The 12,906-nt window shown below is 44.6% G+C and overlaps 2 protein-coding genes across 3 annotated transcripts in view; one reads left to right on the forward strand and one right to left on the reverse strand.

Annotated features, from left to right (window-relative positions):
- Positions 1-2,601: 2,601 nt before the first annotated feature.
- On the forward strand, positions 2,602-3,698 carry MED18 (mediator complex subunit 18). Its single transcript, XM_037374431.1, has 2 exons — positions 2,602-2,746; positions 2,988-3,698. Exons 1-2 carry the CDS (start codon positions 2,674-2,676, stop codon positions 3,539-3,541), a joined length of 627 nt encoding a protein of 208 aa, XP_037230328.1. The 5' UTR covers positions 2,602-2,673; the 3' UTR covers positions 3,542-3,698.
- A 5,756-nt stretch (positions 3,699-9,454) lies between these two features.
- The window catches only part of CERT1 (ceramide transporter 1), an 80,571-nt gene continuing 77,119 nt past the window's right edge, over positions 9,455-12,906 (reverse strand). For both annotated transcript variants that reach the window (XM_037373238.1, XM_037373237.1), the window contains one exon: positions 9,455-12,672. The gene's annotated coding sequence lies outside the window, so the exon portion shown is untranslated. The remainder of the gene's footprint in view (positions 12,673-12,906) is intronic.

Consider the following 12,906-nt stretch of genomic DNA (forward strand, 5'->3'; position numbering starts at 1 on the left):
TAACTAGGGGAAAGGTAAAGGCAGCAGGGTGTGTGGTGTGTGTGTGTGGGGGGAGATGGGGGCTAGGTCACAGTCACCCACTGAATTTGGGACTAAAGACTCCCCACCCGAGCCCCAGACATATGTGGTAAGTTAAGAATACACTGCAACTTTAAATGGAAGCAATAAATTTGTAGACCAATAGAAAACTGCCACGCATCTTTTAGGCAGAGTTTGGAAAATACACATGCGTAACTGGGCTATACGAATACCTTTCCTGGTCTCCTGGGCTTTGGGCTTGCTTTGTGGAATACCACTTAGCCCCCAGCTTTACACAAATCTGTAGTAAAGAAACACATCAACCCTGCGTGTTGACTGGCTCTTGCACACTGGGTGAACGGTTCCACTTCTTGGACAGCATTTGTGGTGACACTGCTGTGCACCTCGGCTAGGCAGAAGGTTATCCACCATAGAAACAAGCAAACCTCAGAAACCATCCCTTGTGGAACACTAAAGTGCATTTTGTAGACATTTTTACTTTTCCTAGCTCTCAGCATATATTCTTTCATTCTCACCACATTATGACCACACTAACCGAAGCTGACCTGTACACCAGACAAAACCTGTTTTTTGTGTGGAATTAAACTGTATAACTCAGGATGTTATAAAGCAGGTATGTTTATTGCAGCACCAGACGCAAGGGGGATTGCTCCTCCTAACTTGCACACCTAGTCATACTCACAATACATATTTATACAGTGAAGTTGGTTAGTTCAGCCCAAAGTCTACACCTACTAACTGATTATTGGTTAGTTGCTTTCTTGCTTCAATTTAAAGGTACAGTTCACTTTAAATTTACTGGGCATGCTCCCCAAGTGGCAGATGGGTGTGTGAGGGATTCACTCTCTTGGGGGGGGGGCATTTGAGTAGGAGGTCCTGATCTCCCACTACCACAATTATTTTATCCTAGTGTCCTTGAGTCTTATCACTACAGTAGTTTTTCTTTTAGCAATTAGCACATCCTTGTCAGAAGGCTACTGATTTACATTCTTGTGGAGCTCATCTGCATCTGTACTAACTGTCCCTTCTGAAGTGCTGAGCGGGCCAAGCTCCAGACCTTCTCTCGCAGCCAGTGAGGCTCCTGCCTGCTTGTTGATGGTTCCTGTTATCTATGCAACTCCAGCCTGCAGAGTTGTAGGTTTTTCACTATATTTTCTCGCATCACCCACCTCCTCTGCCCCCTCTGGGTGGTGCCAGGGATGGGGGCTCTGTTCAGTTCATGGCAGCTCCTCTCTGCCGCTCCTTCCTGCTCATGCTTCTCCCCAGCATGAGTGCCACCCGTGGGCTGCAGTCCCTCGGGATGAACAGGCCCCCCCTCCGGGGGCTGCAGGGCAATCCCACGCCTGCAGCTGCCTCCTTCCCTGCCCTCCGTGCTCCCAGGGCCCTTCCTCACATTTCTTGCCCTCACACCTCGTTGTCTCGGTGCTGTTTCGCTCTTACTTAGGCACATTTTCCTCAGCGTGCTGCAGCCGAGGGGCTGGGTCGGGCCCTGCGGCAGAGGCTGGGCAGACTTCCTCGCAGGGACCCCTCGCCGGGACCCCTCGCAGGGACCCCTCAGAGGAAGCCCTCACAGGAACCCCTCACAAAGACCTCGCATCACTTAGAAGTGCAAGGAAGCTTTCAAACCATTACCCAAGCCTTTTGTTGACTATTTTCTTCCTTTAATGTCAACGCAGGCCTGTTAAGCGCCATGGGGGAGGCAAGGCACGATGCCTGTGCGGCCCAGCAGCAGCCGGGTCCCTGGGCGCGCCCCGGTTCAACCAGCAGCCCTGCTGTCCGGGCTGAGGGGAATTGTCACCGCCCTGGGAGAGCATGCTTACACCGTGTCACACTTGCAGGGGTTGGCTTGTGCTAATATTTGTATCATTTGTTTGGGCGTGGTGGGGGGCACCACCACTGTGTGGTGATACTGGTAAGGGTATGACAGGGTTTATGTTCCGTGCAGCATGAAGTCCTGTTATAAAAACTGCTATTAAAAAAACCACAATATAACTCTAGTTTTGGGATCGGCAGGACAAATTTAAACGATATATACGGGGCATTTCTGCCACTTCTTGAAAACGGAGGCTTCTCTGTCTAGAAACGGTGCAAAACGCCGCGTCCCGAGGAGAGGCCGACGGGCGGGGCCGGGCCACCGCTCCCTTTCGCGCCGGTAACTGTTCGTTCTGCCGCGGGCGGCCCCGACGGCCCCCGCACTGCTGCCGCGCCCTCCCGCGGGCCGGCGCCCTCAGCCGCGCTCGCACCGGCGCCGCTCCGAGAAGGGCCGCAGGCGGTTTCCCGCGTCCACCTTCCGCTGCGCAGGCAGCCTGAGGGGCGGCGCGGCGCTGCGGCTCCCACTGACGAGGGGTCGGCCCCCGCCGCCCGGGCAGGCCGCCCCCCACCCACGGCTGGGCTGAAGCAGCGGTGACACCGCCCGGCCGGTCCCGTCCGCCGTCCCCGAGGTCCCCGCGGTAAGAGGAGGCGCCTCCATGGTGCGGGCCGCGCATCCCGCCCGCCCCCGCCCCGCCGTCCGTCGCCAGCCCGCGCGAACCGCCGAGCCGTGAGGTGGCGCTGCCGCCCCGGCCGCCCCATCGCCCCTCCCTCCGCCGCCTGCCCCGGGCGCGGCAGTCGGGTCGGCACGGCGCGGCCTGCACCATGGAGGCGCCCCCCGTCACCATGATGCCCATCACGGGCGGCACCATCAACATGATGGAGTACCTGCTCCAAGGTAAGCGGCGGCCCGGCCGGCCGGCAGCTCCCGTCCGCCGCTCCGCAGAGCGCCCGGCGGCCGCGGGCCTGCCTGCCGCCGCCGCCTCGGCCGGGGGGCAGCCTCGGGAGCTGGGTCTGAGGGGGGGCGCGGGGGGGAGGCGGCGCGGGCGGGCGGGGTTGCGGCGGCCTGCGCTGCGGGGAAGGCTCCACGCGGGCGGGCGGGGAGCGGGTGACGGAGCTGCTGCCACTGCCCGCTGCAGGGAGCATCCTGGACCAGAGCCTGGAGAGCCTGCTGCACCGCCTGCGCGGCCTGTGCGACAACATGGAGCCGGAGACCTTTCTGGACCACGAGATGGTGTTCCTGCTGAAGGGGCAGCAGGCCAGCCCCTTCGTGCTGCGGGCGAGGCGGGCCATGGACAAAAGCGGGATGCCCTGGCACCTGCGCTACCTGGGCCAGCCAGAAATAGGTGACAAGAATCGCCACGCGCTGGTGCGCAACTGCGTAGACATTGCTACTTCGGACAACCTGACAGACTTCCTGGTGGAGATGGGCTTCCGCATGGACCATGAGTTCATGGCCAAAGGGCACGTGTTCCGCAAGGGCATCATGAAGATCATGGTGTACAAGATCTTCCGCATCCTAATGCCAGGGAACACGGAGAGCATTGAGCCACTCTCCCTCTCCTACCTGGTGGAGCTAAACGTGGTAGCGCCAGCAGGACAGGACATTGTTTCTGATGACATGAGGAACTTTGCTGAGCAACTGAAGCCTCTCGTGCACCTGGAAAAAATTGACCCCAAAAGGCTTATGTGATTAAAAAGCTGGGAAGGCATTGGTTTTATTAAGTGTTCCTAAAGAGGGAACACTCTAGGAAAAAAAAACTAACTAATTTTTCTAGAAAGCCTCCTGAGGGCAAATTAAAGTAGGAAGAAGGGAATAAAGGACTGTGTATCAGTTTTAGCAGTTGCAATTACAGAGTGCTTTTTTCCTTCACTTGTGGATGTGAACAAAAGGGAGATGCATAAATACCATTCAAAACATCAGTAAATGCTCACAATGGTCATTTTCCTTCTCCTGTTGGGGAGATACACATTAGAAAGCATATTACCTAACAATCCAAAACCATCAGACACTGGAATTCATCCTAATGTGTACCCACATCCTGGTGCTGCTTGCCTTTTTTTTTTTTAAAGCACAATTCATGTATCCTACCTAGTCATCCAAATTTTTTCCTTTGTATTAACTTTATAAAATTGATTATCCTTTAATGCAGGAGGTGTTGTTTGATACAGGCATAAACCCAGGAACTGCACAAGAACGTCTACACATTTACAACAGAATAGTAAAGCAGTTGCATGTTACAGAACAGCTAGGGCTTAAGATACTTCAGAATGAAACAGTGTCTGATAGAACCAAAGCTGGAGTTGGCAAACCATTCAGCAACATTAGAACTGCAAAAGCCTTCAAAGCTTTTAACGCTGTTCCATCTTTTTCACTTACATTGGGTATGGCAGTCAGGTCATGAGAAAGCAGTGAATTACATGGGTTTGACTTCTCACGCCTGACAGCAGTATTGAAAATCGGCACAGATTTGTTTAGCACCTGTCTTGATTAGTAGGATGGTTAGTTACCCTCTCTGTATTTCAGTGATAATTGAATTGGTTTTGAGTTTTCAAATACAGTTCAAACAAAATAAGGTTGAGAAAAACAACAAAGCAGCTTATTTAAATTTCTCACAGACCACAACTATTTTACCCATTACTAAAACCTACCAAACCCTTGTCAGAGACATTGCCACCCTTTAGCACCACACAACTCTAGATGAGAACTAAGGGCCAAGACCACTCCCACAAAAAACTTCAAAAAAAGCCTTTTATGTTAACAGCTCCATTTTCAAGGCAGAGCTTGCAAGAGATAAGCCATGACAAGTGGCTTAGTGCTGCCAGAGTGCAGTGTCTCAAGTGTTCCACTGATGCAGGCTCTGCATAGGGGGTGTGGGGACAACAAGAGTACTTAACAGTGTTCTCCAGCCAGTGCTTTATGTTGGATGCATCACAATGATTTCCAAGAGGTACAAGGGTGACTGCCCATTGTCTAGATTGGAAACATTTTCTGGAGGCTTATGGACACACCTACAATTCTTTTCATACTCGGGCATGACTTGCCCTCATCAGACAGCACACTACCCTGGTCCTCTGAGTCTGTAATTTATTAGTATGCTGTCACAGGGCATAACTTCCCGGGGCCAGGGGCGATGAGCAGGGCCCAAAGCTCTGCCTGTACCTGAGAGCTGAGCGTGCTGAGTTGCTCCGTGATTCAGTTGCAGTCCCACCCCTGCAGGTGGGAATCCTTAGGGCTGTTGTCATATCCTGCCACTGCAAGACTGGACACTTGCCACAGAATTCCACAATCCATGACTTGTTTCTTGTGACACAAAATTTAGAGAGAAATCCAATGGATCAGAAAAGTTGAACGTTGCATGCCAGCTTTTCCAAGCAGTAGGTACTTTCAGGTACCTTGAACACACAGAAAACACTTAAGCACATAGGTCCTTCCCACTGCATCTGAAAGGAACTCACAAGGTAATTTACCTTCCAAGTTTCTTTCTAAGTGGAGGGGCAAACAAATCACAGAACATTGATACTAGTATAGCGGTGATAAGACAGGAAAATCCCACATGGGATTTCAGGCACACCAGCTCAAACACAATGAGACTTCAGATGACAGTATGTCTGACTATTGCTTCATTGAAGTTATCAAAAATAAAAATGACCACTTGAAATAGTTCTTTTCACAGAGGATTAGTTTAAACCTTCAAAATTGCAGCAGCCCACATTACCAGCCTTCCTAAGTCTAGCTGTAGTCTATGCATAGATGAGACAGGTGTGCAAGTGTCACGACGGAGGGAAGGCACAGTCACTCAATATGAGTGATCAGCAGACTTCGTTTATTGTGCCTTACAGTCACCTTTTATGCCTTGTTATAATTAGCTCATACATATGACAAAAGTTAAGCTCATTATTGGTTAGTTGCCTAAATACCAAGCCCGCCCCTAGTTTCTCTTCTGTAGTTACCTGTTCCCACCTGCAACATTCTTTTCCCACCGAAATCTTCCTGTTACTGTGTAACAAGGACAGCCAAAGACAGTGTATTTTGCTTTACTTCAGATAAGCTGAGAGCGATGTGCATTTTTGTCCAGCCAGCTGGACTAGGTCTATGTGAACTTTTTCAGCTAGCCAGTTATCCACAATTCCCCTGTTTTTATTTTGGGCGACATAGGCTTGGTTGACCATTTTCAATAACAGAGTTTTAACACAGGAAAATACACAGCCAACTTATAAAATCTCAGTTCAGAAGTATAATTCCTGAAATACTTGAAAAATAAAGTTAGCTTGAAGATTTAATTTAGATGCTCTTTCTGTTCCAGTGATATAAAAAGTTTAAAAAATTCAAAGGTAATTTTAAAGTTCTGAACATGGACTAATGCAAGCTCAAAACCCAAAAAGAAACCAAACTGATGTTTGACTAGGAATATTTGCAAATATTTTAGTGGAAAATCCCTGACCATTAACAATTTTCTGTCCAAATAACAACTGCCCTTATGCAACCAACCAGTCCATACATTTTCTGAAGAATACCTCATTGATATCAAAGAATTAACAAAGGGGGAAATTAGTTCTAAGCTATATACATTCATAAGTGGATTTTTCAATAGTTACATACAGATTTACACACTAAGCCATAATGGCTTGTGGGTGATACACACAAGAAGAGTACGTTGCTTATCTGTCTGAATGCCTATGCTAAATTTGACAGCTATGCCACAAGCCAAGCCTACATGGGTGCTGTGTGTTATGCACGCTCCTTAACAAACAGAAGTATAATAGACAAATTCCCAAGATCTAGTCCCCAACCTAATTATATTATTTTGTAGCCAATTAAGGAAAATAACACAAATGTGCATATCTACATGTGCACACACCTTTTAGTTCAGAACCAATCTGTGATAAAAGGCCTTAGCCTTATGGCATCATCGAATCTTAACGAGTACAGTGATTAAAAATGCAGTCTTAATGTAAGTGCGATTTACGCTGACATTCCCTCACATGCTACACGTATTTCTCACTCAACTGCCTCAAGTTAAAATAGTAGTATTTGTTAATATGTATTAAAAAATCATTAATTCTCTACAATAGCAGTTGACTTCCATAACACTATGTAAGCAAAAGAGGCTTAAGATGGGTTTTCTGAATACTAACAATTTATTTTAGACTGTCTGAACTCGGGTCTTGAAAGATTTCACTCTGCCAGACATAGAAACACTGTTGCACTCCAGTTGTGATATCCCTTTTCCCAAGTTGTCACATGCACATCTCGCTCAAGCAACATTACTGTCAAAGTTTCTCTCTGCTACATAAAAGCATATTGCACTTGTAGGCATAAAAGACAGCACCCTTACTTAGATTATTACCTTATTACCTCATAACTCTTAGTATCTCTGATTTCATCACTTCAAAAATTCACCAGAAGCAGATAAAACCACAGCATCAGACTAAACTACACCTTAACTGCTGATTCAAATAAAGGCATTCTCTTCCAGATATGCCTAATGCTTACAAATAATTTTGGCTGGTTTTGATCAAAAAACTATTATTACAGTAATGATCAAAAATAATAATCCCGTTTGCAAAATGCCTTTAAGCCAGCCTCCTAGTCCCAACCAATTTCCACATTCAGAATACAGCGTAAAGACAGAATACAGAATAAATTACCTCCATCGAGGCAAAAAGGCTTCTTTTTAAACACAGAGATGTTTGCTAGTTCAAAGCAGAAACCCATTTCTTCTAGGTGACATCTGAAGCACTTTTTGTTTGTTTGTTTGTTTGTTTGTTTGTTTGTTTTTGGTGGGTTTGTAATCAAGTCCGTATTTTTCCTTGAGAAGCTTAAGCCGTTCCTCTTGTTTCAGGAGAGTTTCCAACTCTGATTTGTCGAATAGGTCCGTATTTCCCAAATGTATCATACATTTCCTCCGCTGTGATTTTATAGGGCAGGTTCCGAATATAAAGGACCCGATTGACCTCTGGGGGCAGCCAGATGTCAGCTCGCTTGGCCGCTTGCACCGCCGTGGCGCCGATCGGAGGGGGGGGGGGATGGTGCCGCCTCGGAGAGAAACCGCGGCCGGGACGGGGCCTGCCGGGCCGCGCCGCCGCTCGCCGCTGCCGCGGGGGTCCCGGACGCTGTCCCATACGCTAATAACCCGGGTAATGCCTTGTTACAATCTATGTCCCGAACGCTCCGCTTTTCTAAAAAGCATATGAGCAAATCGTACGTCGCTTGTCCCTCCATGCCTTCGTCAGCGCCGTTGCAGCCTTTGCGAGACTTCGGCGACGCGTGGCCGGCGGGACCCTCTGTAGGTGCTCCCGGGCGCGGGGACTGTGCCCTTCCGCCTCCTGCGCTGCTTTCAGCACCGGTACCCGAATCTCCGTCGAACCGTGGCTCGCAGGTTCAGCCCTCTCTAGGGTCCCTGCTCGGGCACCATTTGTCGCGACGGAGGGAAGACACAGTCACTCAATATGAGTGATCAGCAGACTTCGTTTATTGTCCCTTACAGTCACCTTTTATGCCTTGTTATAATTAGCTCATACATATTACAAAAGTTAAGCTCATTATTGGTTAGTTGCCTAAATACCAAGCCCGCCCCTACTTTCTCTTCTGTAGTTATCTGTTCCCACCTGCATCATTCTTTTCCCACCGAAATCTTCCTGTTACGGTGTAACAAGGACAGCCAAAGACAGTGTATTTTGCTTTACTTCAGATAGGCTGAGAGCGATGTGCATTTTTGTCCAGCCAGCGGGACTAGGTCTATGTGACCCTTTTCAGCTAGCCAGTTATCCACATGCAAGGAAAAAAGCTTACTGCAGCTGTGGTTAGAGCTGAATTAAAATGGATACTTTGAGCATTAGTGGCCTGAAAGTGTATCCTCTTCCTGCACCTGACGAAATACACTTCTCTCCTACTATGAAACTTGGCTTTTATAGGTGGAGACTAAAGATAAGGATAGTGATACCCTTCATAATACACACTGGCAAATTACGTGGCATAACTCTAACTACTTACCCTTCACTGCATCTAGGGTCACATTACACTGTAGTTACACAGACAGCTACAGAAGAGCAAAATCTCTCCTTACTGGAAAATATGTATTTTTTAAAAATTACACACATAACTTATGGGTCAAGCATGTGACTATTTTTATTTTATTTTGGGGGATTTCTTTGTGCCAGCTAAAATAGCTGAATTCTTCCAGGGCAAGTCTTGGCTCAGGACTATGTTACTTGATGCAATACATTACCAGAGGCCCGGTGCAACTAAGCTTTTGGTAAGTCTTCTTTTTGCGCAAGTGATGCCTCCATGTTATTTCAAATTGTTCCTCTAGTCTTGCATACTTGTAAGGTTTCTACAGCTTTATTCATTACTACACAAAAAATAGAAATCCCCCCATAACAAATAAAGGTAGGATTGCTGTTGATACCTTAGGCACCAGCCATTTCAGCTATTAAAAAAAGCTTCCTCTACAGAAACTCATCTCTGTTTTTAAAAATTCTTCGTATTTCAGAAAAAGCCACATGTTTATCCTCTGGCACTCCTCAGTCTTGGACCTCTCTTCTTCACACAGAAACTTCGATGATGACGTTCATTCTGTACAAACGAAGACAAGAGCTGAAATACTTTGTAAGTGCTCTATATTAAGACTATATTGTACAGGAAATTTTTTTTAACATGCCTCAAAATGTGGTTTTCTATATATAAACTAATGTGGCATTCAATTTTTCATCTCTGTAACCTCAGTGATAAAAGCAAACTGCTTTCCTGTTAAATGTTTTCCATACAGTATAATGTAGATTATAAACAACTTTTAGATCATTTGTGAAGTATAATGTTTTAAGTAAGTTTCTCTAAAGCACTGAAAGTTGATAGTAACTACAAACCAGGATTTTTCTTAATTTTTTTTAATACTTTCAACTTTTAAATACTGTTTTAGATTTGTGATTGTAACATGGAAGAACCAACTTCTTTCAATTTTTGAAACTTATCATTAGAATCATAAAGCTATTATAGAACAGTTACAGTCTACACAATCAAGGTACTCAAAAATATGACTCATGTTTTAAGTCTGTAGATGAACAGTGGCAATTCAAATACAGTGTTATCTGTACAATTTGACAAAAATACAGGTGGACAATCTGATTAAAGAGAATCTGCACAACTTCAGATAAGCTAGCTCAGCCCAATTAAATAAAAGGTAATTTCCCCCCCCCCCCAAAGTGCATCACATTTTTCACAGATAAATTTGTCAAAATAAGAATGTTCAGGTTCTCAGACAGGAGAACAATGACAGTCTCATCCTCATTCCTAATACAAGTTCCATCAAGTCATTTCCTTCAGATCTAGTTTGGCAGCATCCAAATGGCTACAGATATTTAGAGAATGGTATCTAATGGAGATGATTGTTGCGTTCTCAGCCCTTCAGACTGGTTCAGCTTCTAAAGACATCCAGTCTAGAGTCAGGAGCTGCTTCTGCCAAGACCACCATAGCTGTATAAATACTACTGAGCCATTAACAGGAAAAAGTGAACTCAGAGCACACAGATACAGAGCAGTGACTGGAGTGATGGGCAAAAAGAGAGACAGGTTGAATGTCTTAAAACCATAATAGCAAGATCCCTTCCAGAAGAATCTAATGGCTAGTTACACACAGACAATCTGAGAGTCCTACAGAGAAGTGTCTTTTTTTTCTTCATTTTTTTTATAAAGAGGTCAATTAATACCCATTTCTGTATCTTGCAACTCCTTCCATATTCTTAAAGAAGCCTCTCAACATTGATGGGGCAGGGCTAGCTGTAGTGAAGTACCAGTGCCTTTATCTAAAAGTAAACACTATTCTTTACAAATGGTATCTGTAGTGTAATTTTATTTACAGAATAAATCACAAAAGTACATCACATTTAGTGCAAATGCAACTAATGATATAAATTTATATACTGCTTTGTAAACTTTCCATACCTTCATAGAATAAAGCTATCCAATTATATTAATAAACTTGCCTGTGTTCCAACAGTTACCAGAAATGGCAAATAAGGAGTTAATTTCTTTCTATTTTGGATTTCATTTTTTTTTTTTAAAGTTCCCATCAGTGGCTATGGCGGAATGTACCATTGCTTGGTTGATTGTAAAAAGATGAAGTACATTTGAGGTATAAGATTTTTTTTTTTAACATCTCTATATAAAATGCTCACTGGTGATAGAGTAAACATGTACATATTTTCATCTTATTTGCCTTACTAGCATTACCATATAGGCACTTTTCTACATGTTCGAATTAACAGAGTAACTCTGTAATAAGGCATATTCCATGCACACCATTATAGAGAAAGGCAAATAAAAAGGGAAGAGTTATATGGAGCATGAAATCTGCATGCATGTATTATGCATGATTTCACCTCTACAGAGAAGATGAACAGACTGAAGTCTTTCAACACTGCGCAGATCACATTTAATCATTTACCAAATCTTCACTGAGTTACTATATTTATTTTCAGGCACCTACCATACTATATCAAATAAGACTTTCGGCTTTCTTTTGAAAAAGACATGTCTCAAACTTCTCTTGAGATAGCACAGGTTAGTCAAACACTGAGCAATCTCTGAAGGGTTTCCAGCTATGGGACATGGACAAAAGACCTCAAAGCCAGTACCAGTCTGCCACAGTCCTCTCCTAATGAGCATCTCCAGAATCAAAGGCAGGCAAATATCTGACATTCAAATCCTCACAGCAACTAAAGGGAACTTTTCCAATAAGGACTATGCATTTTTATAGCTCTGACAGGTTTTTGATCAAGAGGCAAGTAACTTTCTACATAAACCTCATATCATGGCTTTATCAAGATGAGGAAAACACATGCAGGATCTGAAAATAATGTACTCATCCTCATTCTAGACTGGGAATGTTGCCTTATGTAGTTCATATTACTTCAATAATTACTATAGTGTACCTTCTCACAGTTTTGGGAAAGCCCTGGATATCATGCAAGAAAGCAGTCCACATACAGCATGGACAGATGACTTCTAGCTTTCAGGAGTCTCTTGCCCTCTCATACAGAACCTTCCTAGGTATTTCTGGATCATGTTTAATAACAAAAATTCTGTAGCACATATTACAGAACTAAAAAATACAATAGAAATATAGATATATCTGGAAAAAATAAAGCTTTTCACACTCTTACTCCTTCAGAACTAGAGATCGTCATAGGAGTAAGACAATAGAAAAGGCAAAGTCGTAAGGATATTGACAGCCCTCAGGTATTAAGTGACATTTTATGTAACAAGATGATTCATTATAGAAACCAGCAGCAGTGAACTGTGATTATACAAAGCAAAACAAAACCTACCAATAAGTCACCTGGGCTTTACTGAAGTCCCTCCCCTCATCCTCCCCAAAATACCACTAGATTTTTGTGCATATAAAGCACATACAGTATGCTATATGTGCATTTGTCTTTTGTGCTTTTTAGACATGCACAAGAACCGCGCGAATATCTTAGGAAGGCTGACTGAAATTCTGCAACTTGTTTAAAATTAAAGCAGTAACTCACGTTGCTGATTCAAAGTTGTACATGTTCTTTTAAAGCAAGCAAATAAAAATAGAGCCATATACATGTTATCAATACATGTACTTATAATTACACACTGATTCAGCAAGAAAAGTTAGCAGGAGAGAGCTAGTGTTAAATATTCAGCCCCACGGTGTTGCAACACTTCACTTCAGTATAGAAAGCCTAGAACTTGGGCCATAGAGAGACTGTAGATCCTTTGTTCCAGCATGGAGTGCTCTATGCATGGTCACTTCTCCAACGTGGAATGCTCACCCAGTCTTGTTTGGATTGCTGCAGGTAAGCAAAGACAAAAATACAGCACTGAAAAGTTTGAACACTAAGAGGAAAACAAGAACTTGTTGAACACCTTAAATACTATCAGCACTGCTATGGTCACAAATGAACTGTTTGCTCGTGACGGCCATGTTTTTAATGGTTCACCTACACTAGGTCTCCAACAATATACAGTGAAAAATGTGAATCGTTGCAGGGCTACCTGTTACAGAGGGATCAAATAAGTAAGAC

Source organism: Falco rusticolus, chromosome Z, assembly GCF_015220075.1.
Source record: "Falco rusticolus isolate bFalRus1 chromosome Z, bFalRus1.pri, whole genome shotgun sequence".
NCBI lineage: Eukaryota > Metazoa > Chordata > Aves > Falconiformes > Falconidae > Falco > Falco rusticolus.

Bases quoted from the DNA above. Each gene is read 5' to 3' on its own strand.
- MED18 (XM_037374431.1), top strand. From the start codon at position 2,674: ATGGAGGCGCCCCCCGTCACCATGATGCCCATCACGGGCGGCACCATC. The intron at 2,747-2,987 runs GTAAGCGGCGGC...TGCCCGCTGCAG, and splicing joins GATGGAGTACCTGCTCCAAG to GGAGCATCCTGGACCAGAGC.